Raw genomic sequence first — 27492 nt, 5'->3', positions numbered from 1 at the left:
GCCACTAACTGTCGGCTGTCTCTAACACTATGTCTTCTCTATACTGCCCTCTTCTAATTCACCTCATCCATCTCAGTGTGTGGCACCACCATAACTCCCAGATAGCACGCCCACTATCTTGGGGTTATATTCGACTCCAATCTCTCGCCTGAACATGTCACCTGCACCTCAAAACATAAGAATCTGCCCTTTTCTCACCGTGGACATGCTAAAAATACTCACTGTTGCCCTCATTCACTCTCAGTTCAATTATTGCAGCTCTCTGCTGATCGGCCTCCCCCACACAAGACTCTACCTTTTCCAATCCATCCTGAATGCGGCAGCTTAGGGTCATCTTCCTGTCCAGCTACTACTCGGACACCTCTGCCCTGTGCCAGTCACTGGCACTAGCTGTCCATCATATACAGAATTCAATTTAGACTCATTAACTTCATCCACAGAGCCCTCCACAGCACCGCACTACCCTACAGTGCTTCCCTCATCTTAATCCACCACCTCGCCCTTCTCTCCGCCAACAAAATTGGATTAAGCGCCCTTTTAAATCGAACCTCTCATTCCCGCTTTCAAGACTTCTCCGGAGCAGCACTAATCCTCTGGAATGCACTACCCAAAACTACCCGGGCTCTAAAAATGCACTTCTTCAGAGAGGCATACCATATCGCCTAAAACAAACCACTCTTTACACCACTTGATTACATGATTACATGACTTACTGATTGCAATTCCTTCTAGCAGCAATCAACCGCCCCCTGCAGTCATACCGATTCAGCCACTATACGGCTCAATTTGACCATTGTCTATGTGTATAGCTTCCCACACTCTTCACCTCACCTTACCTTGCATATCTTCAGCCCCTTTACCTGCTTTATCATCCGATTTATTTGTAGTGTGTAAGCTCATCCCTACTGTTTCCATCAATTGATTACTACATGTAACCGTGGTTTTGTTCCTGTTCACCCTGTTTAGTAAGGGCTGCGGAATATGTTGGCGCTATATAAATAAAGATTATTATTATTATCACATGGGGAAACAACAAGGATCTATTCTGGGTCCTAATTTTAACACCTGCTTATATTACATAGGAAAAGGTTTAATAGACAAGATCTTTTTGTCAAACATGCAAAAGTGTGCAATAGGGCTAATACTCCTGGTGGTGTCTTGAACATGAAATATTTAGCTTTACTGGATAAATGGTCAAACAATGAAAACTGCAGTTCAGTGTTTGAGTGTAAAATAATGTACTTGGGGAGAGGAAGTCTTTTGAATGAGTATGGCATCTGTCTTCTGTGTATTCCAGTACTTTAGAAAAGAAGGATTTAAAGGGGTTGTCCCGCGAAACAAAGTTGGGGTATACACTTCTGTATGGCCATATTAATGCACTTTGTAATGTACATTGTGCATTAATTATGAGCCATGCAGAAGTTATTTACTTACCTGTTCCGTTGCTAGCGTCCTCGTCTCCATGGTGCCGTCTAATTTTCAGCGTCTAATCGCCGGATTATACGCGCTTGCGCAGTCCGGTCTTCTTCTTTTCTGAATGGGGCCGCTCGTGCCGGAGAGCGGCTCCTCGTAGCTCCGCCCCATCACGTGCCGATTCCAGCCAATCAGGAGGCTGGAATCGGCAATGGACCGCACAGAAGACCTGCGGTCCACCGAGGGTGAAGTTCCCGGCGGCCATCTTCACCAGGTAAGTAAGAAGTCACCGGAGCGCGGGGATTCAGGTAAGCACTATCCGGTTTTCTTTTTTAACCCCTGCATCGGGTTTGTCTCGCGCCGAACTGGGGGGCTATTGAAAAAAAAAAAAACCCGTTTCGGCGCGGGACAACCCCTTTAATGGTTCTGATTTCTGTCAGCCTCAAAATGAGTCTTTCAGTGTGATGAGGCATCAAATAAAAGCAAGTAGGATGCTCAGCTGCATAGCTAGAGGTGTAACCAGTAGAAAGAGAGAGACTGTGATCCCGCTGTATACGGCTCTGGTGAAACTACATCTAGAATACGGTGTTCAGTTCTGGAGAACTAACCTAAAGAAAGACATTGATAACATAGACCAGATCTAAAAAAGGGCTACAAAAATGGTGCAAAGTCTAGAAAATCAAACTGTAAGTAAGAAGCGAGAAGGGGGGGGGGGGACATGATTGAAACCTGTTTAGGAGGAATGTATTTTTTGGAAGTTAAACACTAGAACAAGGGGGTACAATCTGAGATTTACTTGGGAGAAAAATCAGAAGCAGTGTCAGGAAATATTCTACTTAAGTGTTCTAAATGCATGGAACAGACTTCCAGGAGATATAGTTGGAAAATCAATAGTAAATGAATTCAAGCTGCCTGGGTTAAGCATATATCCATCCTAAGAGAAATAAAAAGGAAATAATGTAAGAAACATGTGGTCTTTTTCTGCCATCATTTTCCTATGTTTCTTTGAGGCCTATCATATCTCCTAATCTAACTTTTTCCCATTATCTGGTTTCTGCAGTTACTCCAGCAGAACCGGATCGCAGTATGGCCCACACAGTCTTAAAGGGGTTGTCCCGCGCCGAAACGGGTTTGTTTTTTTTTTTAACACCCCCCCCCGTTCGGCGCGAGACAACCCCGATGCAGGGGTTAAAAAAACAACCCGCACAGCGCTTACCTGAATCCCGGCGGTCCGGCGTCTTCATACTCACCTGCTGAAGATGGCCGCCGGGATCCTCTGTCTCCGTGGACCGCAGGGCTTCTGTGCGGTCCATTGCCGATTCCAGCCTCCTGATTGGCTGGAATCGGCACGTGACGGGGCGGAGCTACACGGAGCCGGCGTTCTGCACGAGCAGCCCCATAGAAGACTGCAGAAGACCCGGACTGCGCAAGCGCGGCTAATTTGGCCATCGGAGGGCGAAAATTAGTCGGCTCCATGGGAACGAGGACGCTAGCAACGGAGCAGGTAAGTATAAAACTTTTTATAACTTCTGTATGGCTCATAATTAATGCACAATGTACATTACAAAGTGCATTAATATGGCCATACAGAAGTGTATAGACCCACTTGCTGCCGCGGGACAACCCCTTTAACGCACTTATGTGTATATATGTAGATACTAGTAGAAAACCTGTCCCAGCATAGAGACTTCGATTATTTATATATATATATATATATATATATATATATATATATATATATATATATATATATATATATATATATATATATATATATATATATATATATATATATATATATATATATCTCTCATGCTCATAAAAATTATTTAGTGGAGTTAGGAATAATAATTATAACGCAAAGGCTTTAGCTACTGTATTTCAAATACATGAAATACTCGGGGGATATCTATGTGGAAGTCCCTTTTGAATATTACTACGGTGGCCTATTTTTGTAGACACTGGCAGAATTTTTCAGAAGTCTTTGCAGGCTTTTCTATGTTCGAAGACATAGCATAATTTCACAGAACTTAGGCTGGCTTCACACAGCTGAGCGCAATATTGGGCCGTGAAACTCATCCGATATCGCGCTCTTGCACGTGCAATGTTCCCGTAGATGCAATGCATTTTTGGGACAAAAACGCCTCCCATCACTTCAGCACAGTTGCGATACTCCTGATCAGCGAGTTTCTCTATTGTTTTCAATGGGAAACCTGGCATCACACTTACATGCACATCGCACACTGTGTGATGTGTTTTCCAGCCCCATTGAAAACAATGGGTGAGGCGTTCCGAGGGAACACCCAAAGATGGGACAGGTCATGTATATGACCACATTCAAAAGAATGGGGTTCATATTCGTGCAAGAATTGTGTTTCTCCCAATGCGCAAATCTTGCATGATTTTCTCAGCAGTATGAAAGCGGCCTTAAGTTTGGAATCAGTTAAATCAAGATTTTGCTACTTTGTGAAATGATCATCATGAAAGCTCAGCAGATGGTTGATGAAAAAGTGTACATTTTACGGTGTAGACTTGTGTGTTCGATTGAAAAAGGTATCTTTGTACCACTTGTGTGGGTGTAGATGATGTGAGGCATAAATGAGCAGAGTAGGCTACAAAAAATTAGCTCGGCACCACAGACTATTGAAAGCTGTTGAAAAGAAAATCGCAGAACTGTCAGCTTATCTCAACAGTATAAAAAAATGAAATCTGTGCTGTGATTGGTTGCTATGGGCAACAGAGACAGATTTTTTTTTTATTAGATAGCTTTCATAATGCTGTAGCGGCAGGCTACTTTTCTACAACTCACCGTTTAGATGCTATGATGATGATGAGATATTATATATATATATATATATATATATATATATATATATATATATATATATATATATATATATATATATATACACACTGTATTATAATATGTTAAGACTGAGCACAGAATGGCCTGCAGTGGGCTGTAGACGGGCATTCAGGCACTAGAAAGGGGAGAGAACACCTATGGGTGTGTCAGGAAGTAACATGAAAGTATCCGTTCCTGCTGCACTTGGGGGAGAAGTTGGCTGAGAGTCCGAGGCTGCGGTAGCAAGGTCAGGAACTAGGAGCCTGAGATCCGGTGCAAACCAGACTAGGGCCCGTCACGTGTCTGACAGAAAAGGACGCCCTTTTGACACCCCGGGTAGGGAATGGTGACGGGAACCCTGAAATCATGTTACGTTCCAGTACATGTTTGCTGTGTCTGAGATAAAATTGGTGGAAGCCAGAATTTGAAGTAATCTAGTGGTCCTGAGCCTTCATGCTTGTGCTGCTAACCCTCTTAAATGGAAAAGATAGTGATCCCACAGAGTGAGTTACTATTATAATTAATATTAGATAGGCTTGTGACTGGTTTATACAGTTATGTATACTATCCTATTTATATTAGATGGCTGGACCATTGTACAGAACAAGCACTTATGCCTCATGTACAACCCTATTTCCTTATAGATTGTAATCTTTTGCAGGCGGGGCCCTTACTCCTACTATTCAGTTTGGTTCCTCATTTTATACTCTATGAAATGTCTAATTTGTATATTTTTTTTTTTTCGGTGCGTGGACCCTTTGATTTGCAAAGTGCTGTGAAATATATTAGCACTATATAAATTATTAGTCATCAATTAGGGTGAGACGTCTTTTTCATGCCTATCTTTTGGAATCCCTCCAAGGTACAGCTTGGTTTGACAGTCATTGGACATCCTCTTTAACAGATGGGATAGTGTCATCGCCTGCACAGCTGCGTCTATGATATGTGTGACCGTCGTGGTATGATGTAATCACTGCCAATAATGAGAGACCAATAGTCATCTACACTCTAATAAATGAGCAGCTGCATCTGTATTGCAATTCAAGAAATGGCGTGAACTGTATTTTGACCTGATCTGTAAGGCGTACTCTATAGCCCTGAACAGATTTAAATGATCTGTGTAATTTAAACTTTGTTATTGTCTGCTGCCTCGGATGCATTGTTTGAATGGGAAAAGAAGAAGGCAATTAAGGGATAGTAGTGGAGAAACTACTGGTTGTGACATCTGGCTTTGGAACACATCCTGGAAATCCATGCCTGGAAGCTTTTCAATTCATTCAAAATATTGAAGTGATCATTAGTAGTGAGAACAATAATAGATGTGACTTTACTCCCAACATGCAATATATCTCTATATAGTTGAAGATGTTCATTTTTTTTTTTTTTGCCTTGAGAATTGGGGAATTTATCAAGCTAAAACAGTCATAGAAATTTAACTAAATTTGTCAGGTCTTTCTTGCTCAAAGATTTTGAAACTTTTTACATTCATCAGTATGCACCATTTTTCTTTTTTCAAATTGGGCATGTTTTGTTGGGAGGAGTGTGGCCATCAGAACCTAGCTAATTAATACCAGAAATGTACTCTAGTTTGTAGCCGGCATAGGCTTATTTTTAGGCGCACTGAAGGCCCCAAGATGTACCTAATCCATGAAGTGGCATGTGACTCTTCATACATTGACCACATCGCATGCATGTAGGGATCATATTTAGTGTTTAAAGGTGTTTAAAACACTTATCGTAATAAATTCACCCATTCCCTATTGTCTATTCCTGGAGGTCTGAATAGAACACTAGTGGCAGTGGTAACAGATTAAAGTTCATCCGTAATGAGTTACTTTGAGTTCCTATAATTTGATGCAAAGACAACAAAAGGTAAAAAGGGGCTCTGTAATGTCTCATACTTAACAAAATATAGGCAGGATTTCCTTGGCTTGCCGATTCCTGCTTCTTGAAAACGCACAAAAAACTTAAAAGCTGTGCTGTATAGTGCTAAATGTCAGCCAGACCACTAAGGTCCTGAATCTTTAATGGACTGCAATAAACTCTATACACTAAATACAATTGTGATACTCATTAACTTTCAGATAGAGAGATCATTGGAATCATACCCAACACTGTGGCCCATTTAACTTTGGAAATATCATAATGCTCTTCAAATTGTTCAAAACTATATAAAAAAAGACCCCTTCCACCCCCACCCCCCTTCAGAATGTGCCTGTTACTAAAATATTACCCCTCTCTTCTCCCATGTTGAAAGATCCTCCAACTTAAAACAAATTCTGGAAATTTACTATATATACCCTCCAGAAGGATGTACATGTAGTAAATCCATGTTGTTGGAAGATCTGCTTGCATTTATTATATAATTTTAATTATTTAATTGTCAGCTATAATCCTTTTTTTATTTTTTTCCTCCTTTCATCACTTTCTCACGCACTGTTATAGGGAAAACTACAATTTATTATTTTAGAAGCTAATGTACCATTCAACCCCACCCCATTTCTTTCTCCCAACACTTTAACTGTTGCTAATGAGACAACAAAAAATATTTCTGAACATTTGGAATTGCCAACCCTCCAGACCGTTTATCCTTTTAAATTGGTCTCCAATTGAATTCTAGCAGATTTCTTGTTCCATAAGAAAACCTCCTAAATTTTATATGGCGCCTATAAAGGAGTTGCGGCATCAAAATAATTTTAATTAGATGTCTCCTGCCAATTATTGCCAATGGGAGATTATTCCAGACCTTGAGCTTATCCTCAAACTTTTGTACCAATAGAAACAATTTGGCAGAAATATAGTCTTGAGGCAAATATAGTTTTGATAGCTTGTTGAATTTACTGAATTGATGGAAAAATCAGCCTATCTTTTAGTTTTGTTCCGCATACCTTGCACAATCGACAAAATTATATTAACCTCTCGAACCACGGTAAATATTCATTATTTATTAGAGATGAGCGAACGTACTCGGTAAGGGCGATTTCGCAATCGAGCACCGCGATTTTCGAGTACTTCACTACTCGGGTGAAAAGTACTCGGGTGCGCTGTGGGGCAGGGGGTTGCAGAGGGGAGTGGGGGGTAGCAGCGGGGAACAGGGGGGAGACGTCTCTCTCTCCCTCTCCCCCCCCCCCCCCCCCCCACTCCCCGCTGCAACCCCCCGCTCACCCACAGCGCACCCGAGTACTTTTCACCCGAGTAGTGAAGTACTCGAAAATCGCGGTGCTCGATTGCGAAATCACCCTTACCGAGTACGTTCGCTCATCTCTATTATTTATGTTTTACACACCTAATTTAAGATGCTGGCTGCATTGCATGTAGGAGAAGAAAGTAGTGGAGAAAAAAAGAAACCTCCTGGCACACCTAACCCCATGCCCATATACCCATATCTCCTAGGGCTCTAATCACCTAGGTGTAGTAATAATGGTCCAAAAAAAAAATCCCAGTTTTACAATAACGTCCACAGGACTCTTCTCCTTATCTTACAAATAATCTCCTTTCACGCTGTCAAATACTCTTCCAATGATCCACTGATAAAAAGGACTACTAATGCCCACGCAGCTTTTAGTTTCTATTGAACCTAATAGCTCAATGTTCACGCTGCAGTATTCCGCAGCGTGAAATAGGCCACGTCATGTTCTATTTGCCGCGGGAATACGCGCAGCCTGCTTCCATTGTAGTCAATGGAAGCCATCCGTCACGCTATATTTCCACTGTCAGTACAGCGGAAGTATCGTGTGAATACGCAACCTTGTCAACCGCCAGCTGCGTAATTCGCTGTACTGCGCATGCGCATCGGCGCGTCAGGTGGGACGCGCACAGCGGACCTGGGAAGTGAGTATGGGTTCCTTGGGCGGGCGCCGTGACAGACTCCGATGCAATATTCCGCTGGTGGAGTCCGTCAAAGCCGTGTGCATTTGCCTTATTGTTATGTAAATATTGTTCATGTTTATCAATCCAGGAGGCAGCATTCGTAGAATTATCAAAGAAAAACGTCTCGCCCTGCATGCCAACTCTCAGCTGTGCCATATATAAAATAGCATAAGGCAGCTGTAATCCCTGTAACCTTCTTTTAACATCTTGAAACTATATCTTTTTTTTTTTTTGTATGTCCACTGAATAATCTGGAAAGACAGCTATATGGTGACCGTCCATAATTAACGTTCATTTCTCTTGCTTTCTTTAAAATAATGACCCAATATTTATAATGCAGGAGTTTTATCAAAACTGTTCTAGGCATGGCACCAGGCGAAGGTGGGGCAGCAGGAACTCTGAGCCCTTTCCATAGCAAAGAAATAGTTAACTTCAGTTATCCCTCAAAAAATTTTCTTGGATACAATCCTTCCACCTTTTCTGGAACCATCACCAGTTGCAAAACATTCCTCCTTAGTCTATTTTCCAGATCTGCTTTATATTGCAAAGTACAGACTGACTGCTTGTATATACTAATTATATCCTGTATAAGAACAAATTGTTTTCTTCCATTTCATTAATGTGTGTTTCTGCTTTAGAAAATCGTGTTTTATAAATCCAACATCCTCTTTTAGGCTACCGACCTGAGCAGAGAGGGAAACCAAAACCATATTGCTTTAAGTCACAATTAGAAAAACATTACAGAGTATGTTCATTTTGTGTATCATTTTGCATATCCACACCAATAGCTTGTGCTGAAATGGTCTGCACAATTTTTTGCAGAGGCAGATGAAGCATATAAAACAGGACCATGCTTACCATTCTCAGCATAGTGCGATAATGTATTACGTCTCCTCAGAGGAAGCAAATAGAACTGTAGAGCATTTCCTACTGAGCCTGCAATAGAAGTTGAACAAGCAAACTCTAACCATTCCAACCACTTGTTTACCATGTAGCTGCATTTCTCAGAAAAACAATCGCCTTACTCAGTATTCTATGTTGTCTACAATGTTGCATGGGCAGCCTCATGGTGCAAAGTATGGCCCCCTGCACAGGAGCGGAAATTCCACGGCCGGATTTCCTGCAGAATTTCTGCCCGTGCCCGCCTGCATAGGATTGCATTAGATAACGCAATCCTAGGCAGAATGCAGTGATTTGTCCACATGAAAACACACGTGGAAAACAAATTGCGGCATTTTCTATTGTCAGTGGAGACTGGCCGGCTCCTCTCTACGCATGCGCCGGCTAGCCGGCAGCCGGCACACAGCGCAGAGAGGAGATGCCTGGGGCGGGTAAGCCACAGACCTTTGCAAGGGCACGGGACCGCATCCCGCTACAAGAATTCTCACCGTGGGATTCGACCTGGCCGTCTGCATACGGTCTATTAAGCTTGCGTTTACTGACTGCTTCTTTCCTCCTAGTTATTGCAACTCTGTTAAACGTCAGACAGGCCTCACAACAGATCAGCCTCTGCTATCATTGCCCTCCATTTCTCCGCTCCCCCCAAACAGTAACCATGATTCAACACAACCAAAAGTTCAGGAACCAGTAAGGCAGTCAGTGCAGCAGAGTAAAAACCAAGCGCCTAACATAACAGATGGGAGCTCTCCAGGTGTATCCACTACTAACAAGATGCTCTATGCCACACCCATATCCAAGGTGCTGAATCTAATGAGATATGTTTCTGGTGTGGTATCTTCTTTCATTGCTTTGAAATACAATGTTTGCTTCTTGCGCAAATGAGCAAAATCTCTTTCCATCCATTTTCATCTGACATACTGACATCACAATTTTTTTTTCAATCTTTTTAACTGCAAATCTCTCTTTATGATAAAAGGTAATCAAAACCAAAAAGATCACTGTGCTTGGGGCAGAAGGAGTTAGAGGTAGCCCAAAGTAGAATTAATGAGGATGTGAAAAAACTTTTACCTGAAATATCTTTTATAAGGTCAGAGACTCCCTTCCAGAAATGCAGAATTTTAAGGCAGTCCACCCAAATATGAGACAGTGTACCGGCGTGACAGTTTTAACCCCAGCATTTGTCAGATTGGAAAAACGTAATTTTTATCTAGGTATTCTGGCATCCAGTACCACCTTGTGAGGGCATTATAAGAGTTTTCTTGCATCATTACACACCTAGAGAACCCATGAAAATGTTTTAAGATAAATTATGTATCTTCTTGCAAAAATGTGTACCTAACTCTATTTCTAATTTTTGTAGATAGCTGAATTTGTTGGGGGTGTTGTCATATGTATCTTGGAGATGATGACTTTGGGTATAAGGGGAGAAGCAGGAATATCTTTAGCCAGGAGGGTTCATTGAGGGTAGGAAACTTAGCTAAAAATGGCTTACTCATTTCGGTCAATATGCAGTCAAGGAGGAAGTTAGAAGTACTGTGAGGGGACAGTGGGAGATAGGAGCTTTGGGGGTGTTATGCCATGCTTTCAAGCAGCCCAGGTGTAACATAGTAACATAGTTCGTAAGGCTGAATGAAGACCATGTCCATCTAGTCCAGCCTGTCTAGCCTCCTGTTTTGTTGATCCAGAGGAAGGCAAAAAACCCCAAGAGCAGAAGCCAATTAGCCCTTTTGGGGAAAAAATTCCTTCCCGACTCCCTAATGGCAATCGGACTGTTCCCTGGATCAACCCCTAATAGTTCCTACCTGCCTGTACACCCGGATTAACAATTAACCTTAGATTTATAACCTATAATATCCTTCCTCTCCAGATAGACATCAAGTCCCCTTTTAAACTCCTTTATGGATTTTGCTATCACTACGTCCTCAGGCAGAGAGTTCCACAGTCTAACTGCTCTAACAGTAAAAAACCCCTTTCTATGTTGGTGATGGAACCTGCTTTCCTCTAAATGTAGCGGATGCCCTCTTGTTACCGTTGCAGTCCTGGGTATAAACAGATACTGGGAGAGATCCTTGTATTGTCCCCTCATGTACTTATACATAGTTATTTGATCGCCTCTTAACCTTCTTTTTCTAGAGTAAATAGTCCCAATTTGGATAGCCTCTCTGGGTATTCCAGTCCCGTCATTCCATGTATTAGTTTAGTTGCCCTTCTCTGAACCCCCTCCAACACCGTAACGTCTTTCCTGAGCATCGGTGACCAGAACTGTACGCAGTATTCCATGTGAGGCCTGACAAGTGCCTTATATAATGGAAGGATAATGTTCTTGTTCTTCGCTCTTATACCTCTTTTAATGCATCCCAAAACTTTATTTGCCTTTGCAGCAGCTGACTGGCATTGGTTACTCCAGTTTAGTCTACAATCCACTAGTACCCCCAGGTCTTTTTTCATATCACTTTTCCCTAGCAGTACCCCATTAAGTGAATATTGGTAACATCCATTCTTGCTGCCCATGTGCATAACCTTACATTTATCAACCTTGAACTTCATTTGCCATTTTTCTGCCCAAGCCCCAGCTTATCCAGGTCCATTTGTAGCCGTACATTGTCCTCCGTTGCATTAATTATATTGTATAATTTTGTGTCATCTGCAAATATTGATATTTTACTATGCAGTCCCTCTATCAGGTCGTTGATAAATATATTGAACAGAATGGGGCCCAATACGGAACCCTGTGGCACCCCACTAGTGACTGTGGCCCAATCAGAGTATGAACCATTTATTACCACCCTCTGCTTTCTATCATTGAGCCAATTTTTAACCCAATTACACACGTTTTCACCCAATCCGAGCTGTCTCATTTTGTATATTAGCCTATTATGTGGCACGGTGTCAAAGGCTTTAGAGAAGTCCAGATATACGAGATCAATAGACTCTCCCAGGTCCAGCTTAGAGCTTACTTCATCGTAGGTGGGTGTGTTTTTCCCATGTAAAATGGCAGAAAGCTCATGGAAGATAAAGGGGAGATTTTCCTAGGGGGTTAATGGAGATTAGAAAGCAATGGGCGACTCCCATAGTGTTTATTAAAAGAGGGCTGATCTTTTTAGTCAGGTTCCTTTTGGAAGAAGGATACCATAAATGACCCATGAATTGACAGGCTAGCAGGTGTCTCTCTAAGGAAATATGCAGAGAACAATCCTGTAACTTGACAAGGTGACACTATCTACTTAAGGCCACTCTCACATGTGGACCACGCCGTGATTTTGCTTTCGTTTTCGGCCGTGGGTTCCTGCAGATGACAGCCTGTTTTTAGCACACCCCATCTTTGTGATGGGCTATGATGTACATTAAATGGCGAAAAATATATTGGGCGCTGGAAGTGCCATCCAGCATCACGATCGAACGCATGTTTGTGAGACCCCATTGAAATCAATGGGAGTGGTATACCGCGATTACTATAGTCTAACATGATAAAAAGCGTCCGTGTGAGAGCAACACCATTGGATAGCTTTATAACAGTAGAGAGAGTCTAGGAAGCCCAATTCACTGTTTTGAGGTTTAAAGACCAGTAATCCGTGTGGTAATCTTGTTCTAGTATTCCATAAGAAATGAATAAACAAAGCTAGTACAGTCAAGTTTACGAGCTTCAGACTAAACTATTAACCCCCTGGGTAACAAGTGTAATAGTTAATTGCAATACTTTCACACATGCGTTTGAACTGCTCTGAGGTCAGTCCACACCCCCCATCACATCCCCTTTTTAGAGATGGTGGAAATTAAATTTTATTAGTTTGAAACTAAATAGATAAATGATTTGTTAAGTCAAGGACATATAAAGAGTCAATGTAATATCTGTTCTACATAGAAGTTCCCGTTCACTTGATAGATAGTGCAAACAGGAAATGTATTTATCAGTTGGTTGTTGCGGGAAACTTGTAGCATGTATTTAACCATCTTTTTATCATAAATCCAAATTTAGCAACTCTGTATAATTGAGATTGATTGATCTTTCTGGGATTTTCCAGAGAAGGAGGAAGTGCGATAAGGACATCTTCACTCTCTTAGAGAACAATGACCTGATTTTAGCCTCCAGCAAATTTTATCTTGCACATGTGAGTGTTGGCTATATATAATAACACCGCATACGTAATGCATAATGTCACTGTTATATTTCCGGTTTTGTTAAAGAGAACTTTTCAGGCTCTTTAAGCCACCCAGGCTGTGGGTAGCAGGATATAGTGACAGACACACTGCTTTCTAGTCTGTCATTTATAGTAATCAGGTTTGTGGTTTTGCAAGTCTTTTCAAACTTCGCAGGACTGGATCGGCGAGGAGTCCAATGAAATTCATGTATGTTGGCTGATTGGCAGGTCCCTCTGTGTTACTGTGCACACAGCTTGCCTTATAGGACCTGTCAGGTTCCCTTTTGCTGCTGGAGAAGGCATGCAAAGTGGCTGGATTTTGTGGAGGAGTGGTGGGTCGTGATATTGGGGAAGATGAGCCTACTCCCTGCACAGCAGTTACAGTTGCAAAACCAAGTTGCCATTAATATTTATTGTTATTGGCTGCATCAGTGCCAGCCTGTGTGGTCTTAAGGGGGCAGAGCTGCAGCCAAACAAACTTTGTGTGTGTACTTATATATTTTTTTCCATGATATATAATGATGATATGTCGTAGCTGTATGCTTCTTTGCCCATTGCGTTTTAACACTCCAATGTTGGTTCCTGGTTTCTGTCTTTTATGCAGAAAACTGCATAGGGACAAGTTTGAGTCTCATGTAGTTTCTCTTCCTGTCGGGGCAATGCTTTTCTATCCAGTTTACTGTTAGACAGTATTGATAAATGGGGCCCACTACAGCAGGTTTACTAATGGCGTTGAATATTTAAACAGTGTAAACTCAGACCAGGCAGTCAAAAGATGCGCTACATTTATCACTGCGGCACATGCTGTGTCATAGATTTGGCACATCTTTAGAGAAACCTTTGTTTAATGGTGTACCAGATCTTGGGTGGCTTACTTTTAGATCATTATTTTGCCCTTAAAAAAACTGGCAGACACCTTTTAATAAATCTAATGCATTGTACGACTTGACAAAACCACGTCCCCATTTCTAGACCCGTTTTGAAAAGTAATCAAATGGAGGCAGTCAGCTCACCTGGAATAGCGCCCAGACATTCAAGCTTTCCACCAGATAGAACAAGTACAAAGTTCATTGCTTGTAGTAGAAAGTGGATGCTTTATTTGAAACTGCATTAAAATGAGTCTGAGTAAGGAGAATAGTGTCTGAAACGTGTCCTCTGTTCCATCTTGGTGTCTCCTGTCTTTATTTACTTCGCTGCTGTCCATAACCATTGGAGGATTTTAATGCAATTTCAAAGAAAACATCTACTTTTTATTACCAGAGCTTGATTTTGTACTTGTTCAAACTTTTGTAAAGTTTGCAAGGGTGGCACAAACATTTGTTCCTTAAACTGTATTTCATAGATATATTTGTAAATCTGCCCTAGTCCCTGTAGAATACGGAAGCCATGTATTGCAAACTTTATTCTGTGGAACAATTGCGATTGCAATGTGCTGATGAGCACTAAATTCAGAGTGGTCGATAATGAGTTTACTAGTAGAAGATCTGGAATAATTGTGTCCTCTATGCTTACATATGCAATTATACAGCAAATCTGTTTTTTCTTTATTTGTTACACCATTCTTCCTACTTGTCAGCAGTAAAATAAATATAATCAACTTGGAAGTTGGTGAAACTTTGCAAAGAGTTTAAAAACAAATTTGACATGGAAACAAAGTAACGCGTGGCTTGGTTTACATTTGAGATGCTTTATTTATAGTTCCCAAAGGCCAAGTGTTAGAACGGAAACATACTTCGCTGACTACTGATGACATTCTGAATACTGAGGTGGTTTAAGTTCACATTATTCAAAATGCTTAACATATGAGTCCATTTAAATGGAGATATCCAACCACTCTACAATTCCATAGCGGTGCATTTAAAATCGATGAATTTGGAAAACCTCTTTTTTAACTGATATACCAACCTCCTCTGATATCCAGCTGAGTTCCTTTCTGAAAATGCCTCCAGTGTAGCCATGGATATTCAGCATGGGCTTGCTGTAGAGTATGGATACTTGTATTTGTGTTGGAATAAGAATTATTATGAGAAGAGTTCATGAACTCTGATATATGCTCTATATCTTTAGAGAGACAACATTCTGTGTATTTTAATGCATGAATGCATGTTAATTGTCTGTTATCACTAAAATAAATATTGTAAATATTTGTCAAGGAACTGATCTGAATCTGATAGAAACAAAATTATTCCATTGTTCAGTACATTCCCAGGCAAGGCAACCTCGGTGAAGAACTATGCTACTATTGTCTTCAATATTCTTCTCTCTTCTATGTATTAGATTTGTTTTTTTATTATCAGATTGCCTAGAACACACAAACAGGTGTGGGGGGCTGTACCCACTTTCTCAAGCCGAGGGAAGTACTTGAGAAAGGGAGCACATCCTTATTCCCCCATCCCCAAAACACATCGCCCGTAGTTTTTGGCATAGACCCATCTCCATTTGTATGGGGTTTTTGTTTTTGTTTGTTGATCTTTGTGTTTTGTAATAAACTAGTCCACACCACCATTCCTGGATTCCATGTGACATCACCATGGATTACGTTTAAGGCTATTGATCACATTATACGGGGTCTTCATGGAGAAGTCTCCCGCAGAAATAAGTGACCCACTACTGTATAATTTTATAGAGTCTAAATACCCTAACAGAGCGTGGACCTGCCTCTTTTTTTAATATTTTTCTTCATACGTTATTATTTTTCCTGGGAAATTTGGAGGAACCTTGAGTTGGGTCCTGCAGCTATGCTTTGTCCTTCGGGTGGTTGGGGTGTGCTCTTACGGCTCCAGGTTGCTTACGTGGTGCAGCAGTCATACCCTTCCCCACCTGGGTTATAGGTTTGACCGCTGTACACCTGGTGAGTGCCTGCACAATATTTTTAAGAGTTTGATCTGATTTGTTTAGTCTGAGTGCTGTTCTCATATTCCTTCAGTCTTTGAGTGTAACCTCTCAAATCTTGGAAAACTTTGGAAGAGTTTCCTACTATAAAATTAATTTCAGCAAATCGCATATATTGGGATGCTTTGTCCCAGCAGATTCATGAATGGATATGCTAGCTAAATTCCCTTTTCAATGGGCTAAGAATAGTATTCCCTATCTGGGTATTAATCTGTTTCCTGACATCCAGATTGACAAAAGTAAACTTCTCCCCAATTTTGCGAAAACATTAGGGAAGAATTGACTCACTTTTCCAAGACAGCCTTCCTGGCTGGGATGAAATTGTATTGTACAAATGATCATCTTTCCGAAAATATTATATTTTTTCCGCACTTTTCCTGTTCCAATTCCCAATTCTACATTACAAAAATTTCAAAGTCAATTACAAGGTTTTGTATGGAAGGAAAAAAGGCCAGGGAAAATGGGTCTACGCAACCTTACAGCATTCCACTATGTCATTCTCTTGCATCATTTTAGGACTTTGGGTAATCCTACTCAAATGATTAGCTGGCCTGCTATAGAAAAGGATCTAATGGGAAGAGTCCCAATACGCATCCATTTACTGGGATTTCTTATCCACCCAAAAACTCATATCCCACACTCCATGTCAGATCTGGTTTCCGCCAGAGATTTTGGAGCGGTTTATTCCAGGCCTTAACATTCAAAGCTGGATTAAAAAAGGTATACTTTGGATGGTTGATCTGGTCCAAAGCCATAAAATGGTCCTTAAGGGCATCCTTGTGCCAATCTCCAAGAAATTTTCCGTAAATTAAATTTGAGATGGTGCTATTACCCCTCTAAATTAGTACTATTATTCTCAGGTACTTCAAATTTATGCTGGCGCAACTGTAGGCAAGCAGGCTCCCTCTTACATATTTTTGGGGATTGTCCTAAAAAAAAAATTGGTGATTTTCTATATTCAGAGTCTTATCCGAGGTAACTGGCAGCCCTGTTACAATGGGACCCTGTCTTGGCCTTACTAGCCTTAAGCATGCAATTATCCACCCAATATCAGGAGACTAATTTGCCTTGTTTTCCAGTCACCATGTCTCCATCTTTAGACTCCCTGATAGCTATGGTATCCAAACTCTGTTTACTTGAAAGCTTGTTCCACTCTAGACATGGTTGGTCATCGGCCTCTCATTTATGGTGAAGCCCATGGCTCTACAAATGAGTGACCTTTATGATCTCAAGATTGGGTATACTTGAACAAAATTTTAGCTTGTCCTGGAACATCGAAAATATCTTCTGGGCCTTAAACCAAGACCTGTTTTCTCATAATAAATAATACATTTGTGCTCCTTTCCTTCCTCTTTTTCTTATTTTGTATTTATTTTCTACTCCATTCTGGATTGCTTTCTATCTGTATGCATAGTTAAGGCCTCATGTCCACGGGGAAAATCAGGCCCGCTACGGATTCTCCATGTAGAATCCGTAGCGGGTCCCTCCTGCCCCGCGGACATGAGCGCTTAAAATAAGAATAAACTCGCCTCTCGCACGCTCCAGATCTTCCCTTCGCCGCGGCTTCATCTTCTCTCTGTCGCAGCCGGATCTTCTTTCTTCGGCCCGGCGGATGTGCATGGCACGTCGGTTGCGTGCCGCGCGCATGCGCCGGCCTGAAGAAAAAAGATGCGGCCGCGATGGAGAGAAGATGAAGCCGCGGCGAAGGGAAGATCCGGAGCAGGTGAGTATATTCTTATTTTAGGTCTCCCGCGGATTCGGACGGCTTCCATAGGCTTCAATAGAAGCTGCGGGAGCTGGCCCCGTGGGAGACCCGCACGAAAATGGAGCATGATCCAGATTTTTTCATGCTCTATATTTTTTTTAATGCATCCCTATGGGGTGCGGATCCGCGGGCGGGAGAAGAGTTAAAATCTGCTGCGGATTTTAATTCTTCTTTTGCCCGTGAACATGAGGCCTAACTGTAAAGGTCCATTTACACGGAGTGATAATCATTGCGTCTAAACGTGCGGCCATTGTGCACTTTTTGTGCACTGCTAGCTGATCATTAAATTCAGTCCAACCTAAAAATCGTTGTTTGGCCTTGTCAGGAGTTCTCCGCGGGTAGTGCTGATAACATTGTTTCCCACTGGAGAACAAAGGATCTGAATGCAGATACGAGTCCTCCAGCTATTAACTGCATTCAGTGAAGGCTTCATTTGCAGACTTAATTGCTCTTAAGTAGCTGAGTAGCTACTTAATAGTTTATGCAAACTGATCGCTCAAAGCTGTCACTCAAACTGTCTTTTGAGCAATCTTTGAGCGATCATCGCTCCATGTAAATCAGCCTTAATCCTAGTATGCGACAGATTGTTTAACTGTATTGCAAAAGATTGGATATGTCAGCTACAGACTTTATGCAAATGGCTTTACTTTGTATTGTTGCAAAACTGAACAAAAATCTTTTAATGATTAAAAAAAAGAAAGAAAAATGAATAAGGGATCACAAGGGATACGTATATAACAGTTTATGATGAGGTTTACTTTGACCTTTTGCCTCATGAAGACAACTGCTTTTTGCATGCCTTGTTATGACATGTAGATGTCCAGCTGATAGCCAGACTGGCTCCAGCTTATTAAGGGGCTGTCTTTTGAAGACAACCCCCTTTAATATCAGTTTGTGAAAAAAGTGTTGAAAGGCAGTAGTGATCGTGTTCTAAGAACGAAGTGCTAGACTTGCTGCTAAATGCTTTCCAGATTATTTGCACTATAAAATATGTGCACCTGAACACAAAAGCATTGCATGTTGAAAATATTTCATTTGACTTAACTGAGCTCTAATCGGGACACTTTCCCAATGCGAAGACAGCCAGCTATAGCCCAACTCCTTCTACTGGCGGAAACACGAGCAGAATACCAGTAAGGAAAACGTAATCCTTCACAGCTGCTGAGGGGAAGCACATTAAAGCTGTGGTTACCCATGACTGGAAATGCGCAAGTAGGAGCACCTGACTGAGCACAGGGAAAATAGAACAGTGGGAGAGTAAACCAATATCTACAGCGTTTCTGACCTCAATGTCTGGCTATAATGTAAATTATTGTGATGAGACTCTGAGATTTTGATACCCCATCATTACAAGTCATTGTTTTATTTTGTAGTGTACAACTCTGCACATCCGGATTTTAAAAAAACTTCTTGCTGAGGGGAATTTAAAAAAATGAACTGCCAGCATCCTTAAAAAATATTTCTTGAACCAAAAATAATGCACCGTCAAACTGGAAATATGTTTTATCCCAGTTTTAAGCTTTAGGGCTCATTTTCATGGGTGAATTTGGTCCATGTTCACTGAAGATTTTTCTTCACAATGCTGGGATGCAATCTGTGTGTTTCACCACAAAATTAGATGAGGAAAGCATGGACTGAAAATTCAGCCATGTAAAGAAGCCTGAGGGTCAGACAAAAGGAATACCAAAAACCCATTGCATTGGAGTGACTTCACATTGCACTAAGCATGGCTATACACACCATGTATGAGTGACCGGTCTCTCATTGGAAGGTATATTGCTTTAGTATGATATGTTCACACGTACTGATTGTACTGTTACTGCTGCTTTGGGGAAAATGTGAATGAGTTTTAAAAAGTGTATTTTTTATTTATTTATTGTGCTTTTACCAAACGGAAATCACAGGGGTAATAATTAAGAAAAGGTGCAATTAAACTATTATGGATAGGGCCATTTCAAAATGGCCTCCGCAAGCATAAACTTCATCTAGTTTTCGGCTCTATCACATGAAATGAATTTTATAGTATCTGGCTTCATAGAATGCATAGTGAGTGGCTGCAGTAAATTATTGCAATGAGAAACCCGGAGCAAATGCACTACATGTGAACGTACCCTATGAGCGTCTTCATAGAAGGTTTTTGCATTACTAAAACCTATTGTAAAAATTAACCAATAAGGCTTGCCAAAAAAATATACCACAAGATATAATTCAGTTGTGTATTTTTGGGTATATTTCTATGATTTAGGTTTTTGGTTGAAAAACCCCCTAAGTGTCATATGTAAAGCATATTATACACCTTCTAGCAGGATTGCAGTCTCCTGGGATAAACGGGAAATCTGGAACATCCAAACGTCTCCAGTCAATTGTGGTGCAACTGGCCACCAGAAGTTTTATCTTTCAGGCAGTAAAAGAAAACAAGTGGTACAAAATAAAATCCTATGCTTGTCTAGCCACTTACTATACATAAAACCTCTAACTCAAAGTAGCTGAACCATAATTTTATAGCATGCCAACAAAAAAATGGACAACTGTAGCTTTACTCACCACGCAACTTTTCCCAGAAGAAACCGAGCCATCAGCTTGTGAACTTTTGCCCTTTTAAAGCACATCTCAACTTTTCAAGTAATTTGCCACAATCCTCTCAAATACTTGGAGTGGCTAAATGAAGAAGAGACCAACCCAACTCTCCATACTCCAGCAGCCATGCCATTTAATCAGGTTTTACCTAAAGCACTGAGGCAAGGAAATACAGTTTTCTTACTACAAAAAGTCATTGGCTGTCTTTTAGAATACTTAAGACTGGAACCTTTGGGAAATGTATGTGTTTTTTTTAACACTTCTACCCTGGCCTTGTCACAACATAACATGCCAGTGACATGGCAGTGGATCTCTTCATCACTGAAGAAGCCACACTTCCATAATTGCTGCCTGCATAACTAAGCTATCTACCCTATGCAGCGTTTTGCTGTTTATATCCCAGCTTAACTGATGAAGAGTCCCTCTATCTCTAAATGCATTTTATTGCTTTCATTTTATATAATGAAGACCATTTCACTGAGCTGTGATTGGAAGGCTGCATTGTGCTCTTTTATCCAGTTGTTCTATGCCATGTCCCATCTTGTCCACCTGGTTGACAGCAGCTCCATTCCACCTTCATTTATACTTCTTGCTCTGGGAATCAATTTGGGATTGCTCAACCCAGCTGTCCATTTATGTCATAACATACACCACATTCTAATAATTCTATATACAGGAATTCTGGAAAATTAAGTGTGCCATTCACTTGCATTTGGTTAACTTGTTTTCATAATAAGAACACAAATGCAACAAGAAGGAAGGATGAGACTAAAATCCTGTAGACTGGTATAAGCGTTATATTCAATGTAAAGTCCACTGTCTGACATATCTGCATCTAAGACCCCCACAATCTCTAGAATAGAGGTCCTGTGCCCCCTCTTCTCCTCGCAGTGGGTTCACTATACCCCCTGCAGTGAGGAGATTGAATGGAGCTGGGGTTCAGCTTGCCTAGTGCTGCTTCATTTGTTTCAATAGAGCTGACGGAAATAGCTGAGTGCAAGTCCTCGGCTACCTCCAGCAGTCCCATTTGAAGATGAGTGGAGTGGCACCATGCATGGTCAACCACTGCTCCATTCAGTCTGCTCAACATTGCAAGGGGTGCAGTGAGCCAGCAATGATGAGGACACAGGACCCCCATTCTAGGGGTCATGAGTATCTCAGTGGTGAGATCCCACCAATCAGACTTTTCTCACCTTATGGTAGGCATTAAAAGTCAATTTTGGGAATAACCTTTAAATTAATGTACAATAAACATGTATTTAGGGTAAAGCCAATTCTCAGACCACAAAACTAAGCCTATTCCTAAAGTTCAGGGACCATTGTGCTCTTCATATATAGATAGCAAACAGGATGGAAAATCACTGTAGAATTGAAAGAAAACTTTTGACATGAACAGAAACCAGTTATTGGCAATGTGATGAGAACAGCTTCAAGTACAAAAGGGAATCTTGTGTGGTCCTTCAGCATTGTACTGCCCTTCAATGCTTCTATGATGAATGACTGTATAGCTCATCTGACAATCGTATACAGCCATACAAATCCAGCATGTAGCAAATATTTACTGGATCCTATACTTTAGGTTATTATAGAAGTTATAGACATTGTTGACATATTGGATTTCTCCATTTTCTTCCAATGTAAATATTTACCATTCTGAAATTGTTTTCTCCTTTCTTTCAGAGCTTCAACAGACAAAGACATCGGATTTCTACAGTATATCTCAGAGCCCCTTGGACTACAGGATTTTGCTAATGGATGAAGATCAGGACAGAATCTACGTAGGGAGCAAAGATCATATTCTTTCGCTGAACATTAACAACATAAGTCACAATCCTCTAAGTGTAAGTGAATAATATAGTTGTTGACTTTACAGCTGACAATCGGTATACACCTTCTACGCCTACATGCACAGTCACACTGTACATACTTCAAGGGGTTTTCCAGCCCTAAACTATTAATGACTTACCCTCGCGATGGGTCATCAATAGTTGATTGGCAGGGGTCTGCAGCTCAGGAGCCCTGCCTATTTGCTGATCGAAGTGACAGCGGTGTTCTGGTGAGCGCTGCTGTCACTTCAGCCTGTGCTAGGCGGAGCGCCGTACATTGCATAGCTCAATCCCATTCACTTAAAAGCCTGAGAGCAGCTCAGTCCCAGTGTGACCTATGAATATGATGTCATGGGCCTCAGAAGAGACTGTATATCCCAGCTGAGTGCTATGGCCTCTTCAATCTGTTGATCAGCTGGGATCCTGAGCTACGGATCCCTGATGATCAACTATTGATGATCATCCTGAGCATAGGTTATCAATGCTTTAATCCCGGAAACCCCTTTAACAATTTCACTGATAGGGTATTCTGTGTGTGTATATAGTATTTCTCAGCATTTTACAATGTTCCCTAAAGTTACAATGTTGTAATGTTAAAAATAAATATTGTAACTTGAGACAGAAATGCCATGGAAAATCAGAAATTGTTAGTAAAGACCCCAAAATATGAGAAAAAAATTAAATATTTAAATAGATAACTGGAAACGGTTGAATCACTATTTGTATAAAGTGTACCTACGTTTTTCAGATGAACTTTCAGAATAAGTTTTCTCTGGAAGCCCGTCTGTGTGAGTCACTCAGTAGGCAGCATGAGTTGGCTCTTGTCTTTACTTCCTGTGTTCCCTCTTGTTATCTCAGTTGCTAGAGATGGATTTCACTTGACAACAGGACTGGACAAATTATAATGCAGGGAGTCCTTAGTGGCCAGCAGTTCAAAGTAAAGTTATTTGCACTTTTGTTATCACTTTGGGACAACTTGTGTTAATAATCAAAGTTTAGTAACCATTTAAAGGATTTGAGCTTCTTCTGGATAGCAATGAAATGCGCACCGTATATGGGGGAAAAAAGCCACTCTCACCTGGTGTCCAAAGGAGCAGGTTATTCTGACAAGGTAGATGGCAATACAGCAGTAGTATAGGTAGAAGACAGTACAGAATGTGTGCTACAGGTGGAGAACATTAGAGCACATACAGATATAGCAGAGTGTAACTTGTCTGTGATATCTTGTTGCAGAAAGTTATCTTAACCCCTTAACGACCGCCCATATGTCTTTTAAAGGCAGCCATTAAAGAGCTTTATTCTGCAGCGCATGAGAAACCTGGTGCAGGTCTCCTGTGCCCGGGAGAGCAGATGTTTGGCTGTCTGACAGCTTGGCACTTGCTCTAACACCAGGGACTGAAGAAACCTCAGATCCCTGCTGTTTCAGTTTGACCGCTGCATGTAAAATGATGACAGGGAGGGGGCTCCCTCTGTCAACCATTGGTCCCACGTGATGTGATTGCAGAGTTAGGAAGGGTTGCTATGGCACCTCAGGACTTGAATATAGCCTCCGGGTTTGCCAGCTATGGTGGTCTATGAAAAAGTATTTTAAAAAATAATAAAAACGTCAAAACCCCACCCTTCCCCCTTTTTACTATGGAAAAAAAATCACCTATATGGTATTGTTGCATTCATCATGGCCCAGAGAAAAACGTTAGTACAATATTTAACCCACAGAGTGCACATCATGGAAAAAAAATAGAAAAATCATGGTGAAAATAGCTAATTTTAATTTTTTGATATCACATTATTTATTTTGCTCATTGTGCACTGTAAAAATGAAGTCCGCAAAACAAATGGCAAAATTTCTTTTTTTTCCCCCATTATATTTACCCAAAAATTCTGCTATTAAAAAATACGTATCCCGCAAAAAAGGCCCTCAAGTGTATGTCGACAGAAAAATTAAACATTTATGGCTCCAGGAATGCGCCGTTAAAAAAAACAAAAAAAACCCTGAAAAAATTAATTTGTCATTAAGGCACAAACTGGCCTCATCACTAAGGGGTTAAGTCATTAAAAAGCTAATGCTATCGTAACATGACAAAACTTATTGTAAAATTTGTGAAAAAGGTCAACCTTTGTTACAGAAAGTTATCATAACTCATTAAAGCGGTTGTTGAATTGTAAACTAGTGATAGCCTAGCATTGGGTTAGGCCTTCAATAGTAGATCAGCATAACTCTGTCACCTTGGACCCCCACTGATCAGCCGTTCTCTGGTTCACTACACTTATGCACTGAGCTCATTTAGGAAGGAAGCAGATGGCATCATTCCCACTGCGGTGGCCAAATGTTATATTACATTCATTAACTTCATTACAGGAAACTTTGCCTGTAATACCAAACCTGGCCATTGTAGTGTTAACAGAGCTGTCTGCTTCCTGCCAAAATCAGCTCTGTGCATGGGTGTACCAGCCTAGCTAACAGTTGAATTGATGGGGTTCTGGGTGACCAACCTCCTCTCACCTACTATTGGCAATCAGAATAACTCCCTGGATCACCCATCCTTCTGAAGTAATTAGTGATTAGAACATTGACTATAACATGTAATAGTGTTACACTCAAGAAAGGCATCCAGGTCTTGAACTTTTTTAGCGAGTTCGCAGTCACCACATCTTTAGCATTGTTCCATAGTCTCACTGCTCTTGCAGTGTAAAAAAAACACAGCATCTTCTATTTTACTGCATATTACACACAATAGAGCCCTATTCTCTATGGGTGTGTATGAAAACGCTGTACATACCCAAGTGCATGTTGCTAGGAAACATAACAAGGAAAGTTTAAAAAAAAAAAAAAAAAGGAAGCCAGTGCATGACAACATGCGTGAGATACGGGCATACGTGATCAAAATTACCGTGATCGTATCGCCACACCCTGATAAAATGCTGCGTTTTATTAACCGCATTTTACTTTTATGAGCCACAGTATCAGACTCTTTGGAAAAAATTAAGATCTACAAGATCCAGAGGCTCTTCCTGGTCCAGTCTAGAACTTACATCCTCGTAGAAGTTGATCCGGTTGGTTTGACAGGGGCGACCCCTTATAAACCCATGCTGATATGAAGTTATATGGTTATTTTTCTTGAGGTGCTCCAGGACAGCATCTCTTAGAAACCCTTCAAGTATTTTACCCACAATAGAAGTTAGACCTACCGGCCTGTAGTTTCCAGGTTCACTTTTTGACCCATTTTTGAATATTGACACCGCATTAGCTATGCGCCAAACCAGTGGAACAGACCTTGTCACTATAGTCTCCCTAGATATAAGAAACAATGGTCTGTCTATCACATTACTTTAAATCCCTTAGGACCTGGGGATCTATGCCACTGGGACCCCACAATTTATCTATTTTAATCTGTTTTAATTTGCATTTCCTCCTGGGTTAGGCCTCCTATCCACGGGCAATATTCCATTGCGTTATCTTGGGCAAAAATCTGCACGCGGGTAACGCAATGAACGCTTTCCTGATAACTATGGAAAGCGCAGCCCGATGCACTCATGTGGAAAATCAACGCGATTTTCTGCTTGCGTATAATAACAGCATGCTGCGAGTTGGCAGCGATTTTCCTATCATTAATGATGGGTTTATTGCAGCAATTCACGGTGACTTTAGCATTATCCCGCAGCGAAAATCCGCTGTGGGAAAACGCTACGCCTGTGGATAGCTGGCCTTAGACTTGTTACATTTAATAGTCTACTTTTTAGCTCTGCATTACACATGACATTTTTACGCAAAATAAGACATCCAGTATAAACCAATAGAGTGAGGACCATGCTTGCAAAAGCTACAGGCTATGAGGAAGTAGGGGGTGCCTGCTGATTGACTTCATTAAATTGTATACCTGTATAATATTTATAACATGTATAATAACTTCTTAACATGGAAACCTCGATAAGAGTAGATATTTAGAAAATGAGGAGCCCTGGTTTGTTTTGATACACACTAGGAGTGAACAAAGGGCTCCTTCTTCATTGTTGCAGAATGCTATATTTCATGTGTAATTGAGCACTAGCACCAGGTTTTAATAAATGTCTCTCCCTCTTGAAGATTTATGAAGCGAGAGTGTTACAGATGATATAGAATCCAGATTTATACTCAATGCTTGCATTGTTTTAGTGCCGTCTTACACGTCTCATGGTTCTAGAGGGTCCTGCAAAAGGAGAAATGTTGGGCCCATTTACAGTAATATTACATGGATAAAGTAACATAAGTGTATTCTGCAAACCTGTATTTGTAATCGTTAAAGGCAGGTGGGTAATGCAGTTGTTATGGTTCGTTTGCTCACGTGTACCAGTGCATTGGAATTCCTACAGTGAATGACTCACTAAAGCCTTACACAATATAAACAAAAGCATAACCGCAAAAGATGTCATCACATATAAATTCGTTGCCAAACTGACTAATTTTGGCTATAGTTACATATTTTATCTTTCCTATTGTCATCCCGCTATGCTAAATATGAAGTGGCTGAAGATATCTGTCATACAGAGATTATCTCCTCTTATGTAAATGTTACTCATTGTATAATGAAGTTATGTAACTCTGTAATGTTTGGAGACAGTTACCACTTATAGCCAGATACACCCTTCACTATTTAGCTGGAGTCCTATAATGCATGGGGAGGGTTAGAGCTTTCCTCCATATTACTATACATGGCCAGGTGTAAAGATGACACTGTGCAGACTAGAGATGTCGCTTTATAGATATTGCAGCTGGTCTTTAGTGTTGCATTTGTAATATGGATCTAAATGTGATTGTTCTCAGTAATAGAAACCAAGTAATCTTGTAGATATGATACCTTTTTAATGGCTAACAAAAATACATGATGTTAATGCGAGCTTCCGAATCTACGCAGGGTTCTTCTTCAGGCTTAAAATCTTTCTTTTAAGCCTGAAGAAGAACCTTGCGTAGATTCGGAAGCTCGCATTAACATCATGTATTTTTGTTAGCCATTAAAAGTTAACAGATCTACAAGATTACTTGGTTTATCTTACTGAGCACAATCACATTTTGCTCTACTGGCTATTACCGTACCAAACCTCTTTTTTTTTTCATGATATGGATCTGTTCTACTCATGGGCTTTCTTCCATGGAGGAACAAAAATTCTGAAATATGGATGCAATACTGATGACATACAGATGCATGCTTGCAATTCTGGATAAAATGGATAAAAGTAGTGTGCTGCATATCTGAAAAATGTGCTTATTTTATGACCATGTGAAAAACA

General features: G+C 40.8%; 1 protein-coding gene across 1 annotated transcript in view; it reads left to right on the top strand.

Moving 5' to 3' along the window:
* The window catches only part of SEMA3C (semaphorin 3C), a 156729-nt gene that overhangs the window by 56968 nt on the left and 72269 nt on the right, over positions 1-27492 (top strand). Inside the window, exon 3 of the mRNA XM_066592009.1 lies at positions 22082-22242. Within this exon, the coding sequence (XP_066448106.1) occupies positions 22082-22242 (161 nt within the window). The remainder of the gene's footprint in view (positions 1-22081; positions 22243-27492) is intronic.

Source organism: Eleutherodactylus coqui, chromosome 2, assembly GCF_035609145.1.
Source record: "Eleutherodactylus coqui strain aEleCoq1 chromosome 2, aEleCoq1.hap1, whole genome shotgun sequence".
Lineage (NCBI taxonomy): Eukaryota > Metazoa > Chordata > Amphibia > Anura > Eleutherodactylidae > Eleutherodactylus > Eleutherodactylus coqui.
The sequence above is the reverse complement of the archived record's forward strand: the minus strand, read 5'-3'. Positions and strand labels throughout refer to the sequence as shown.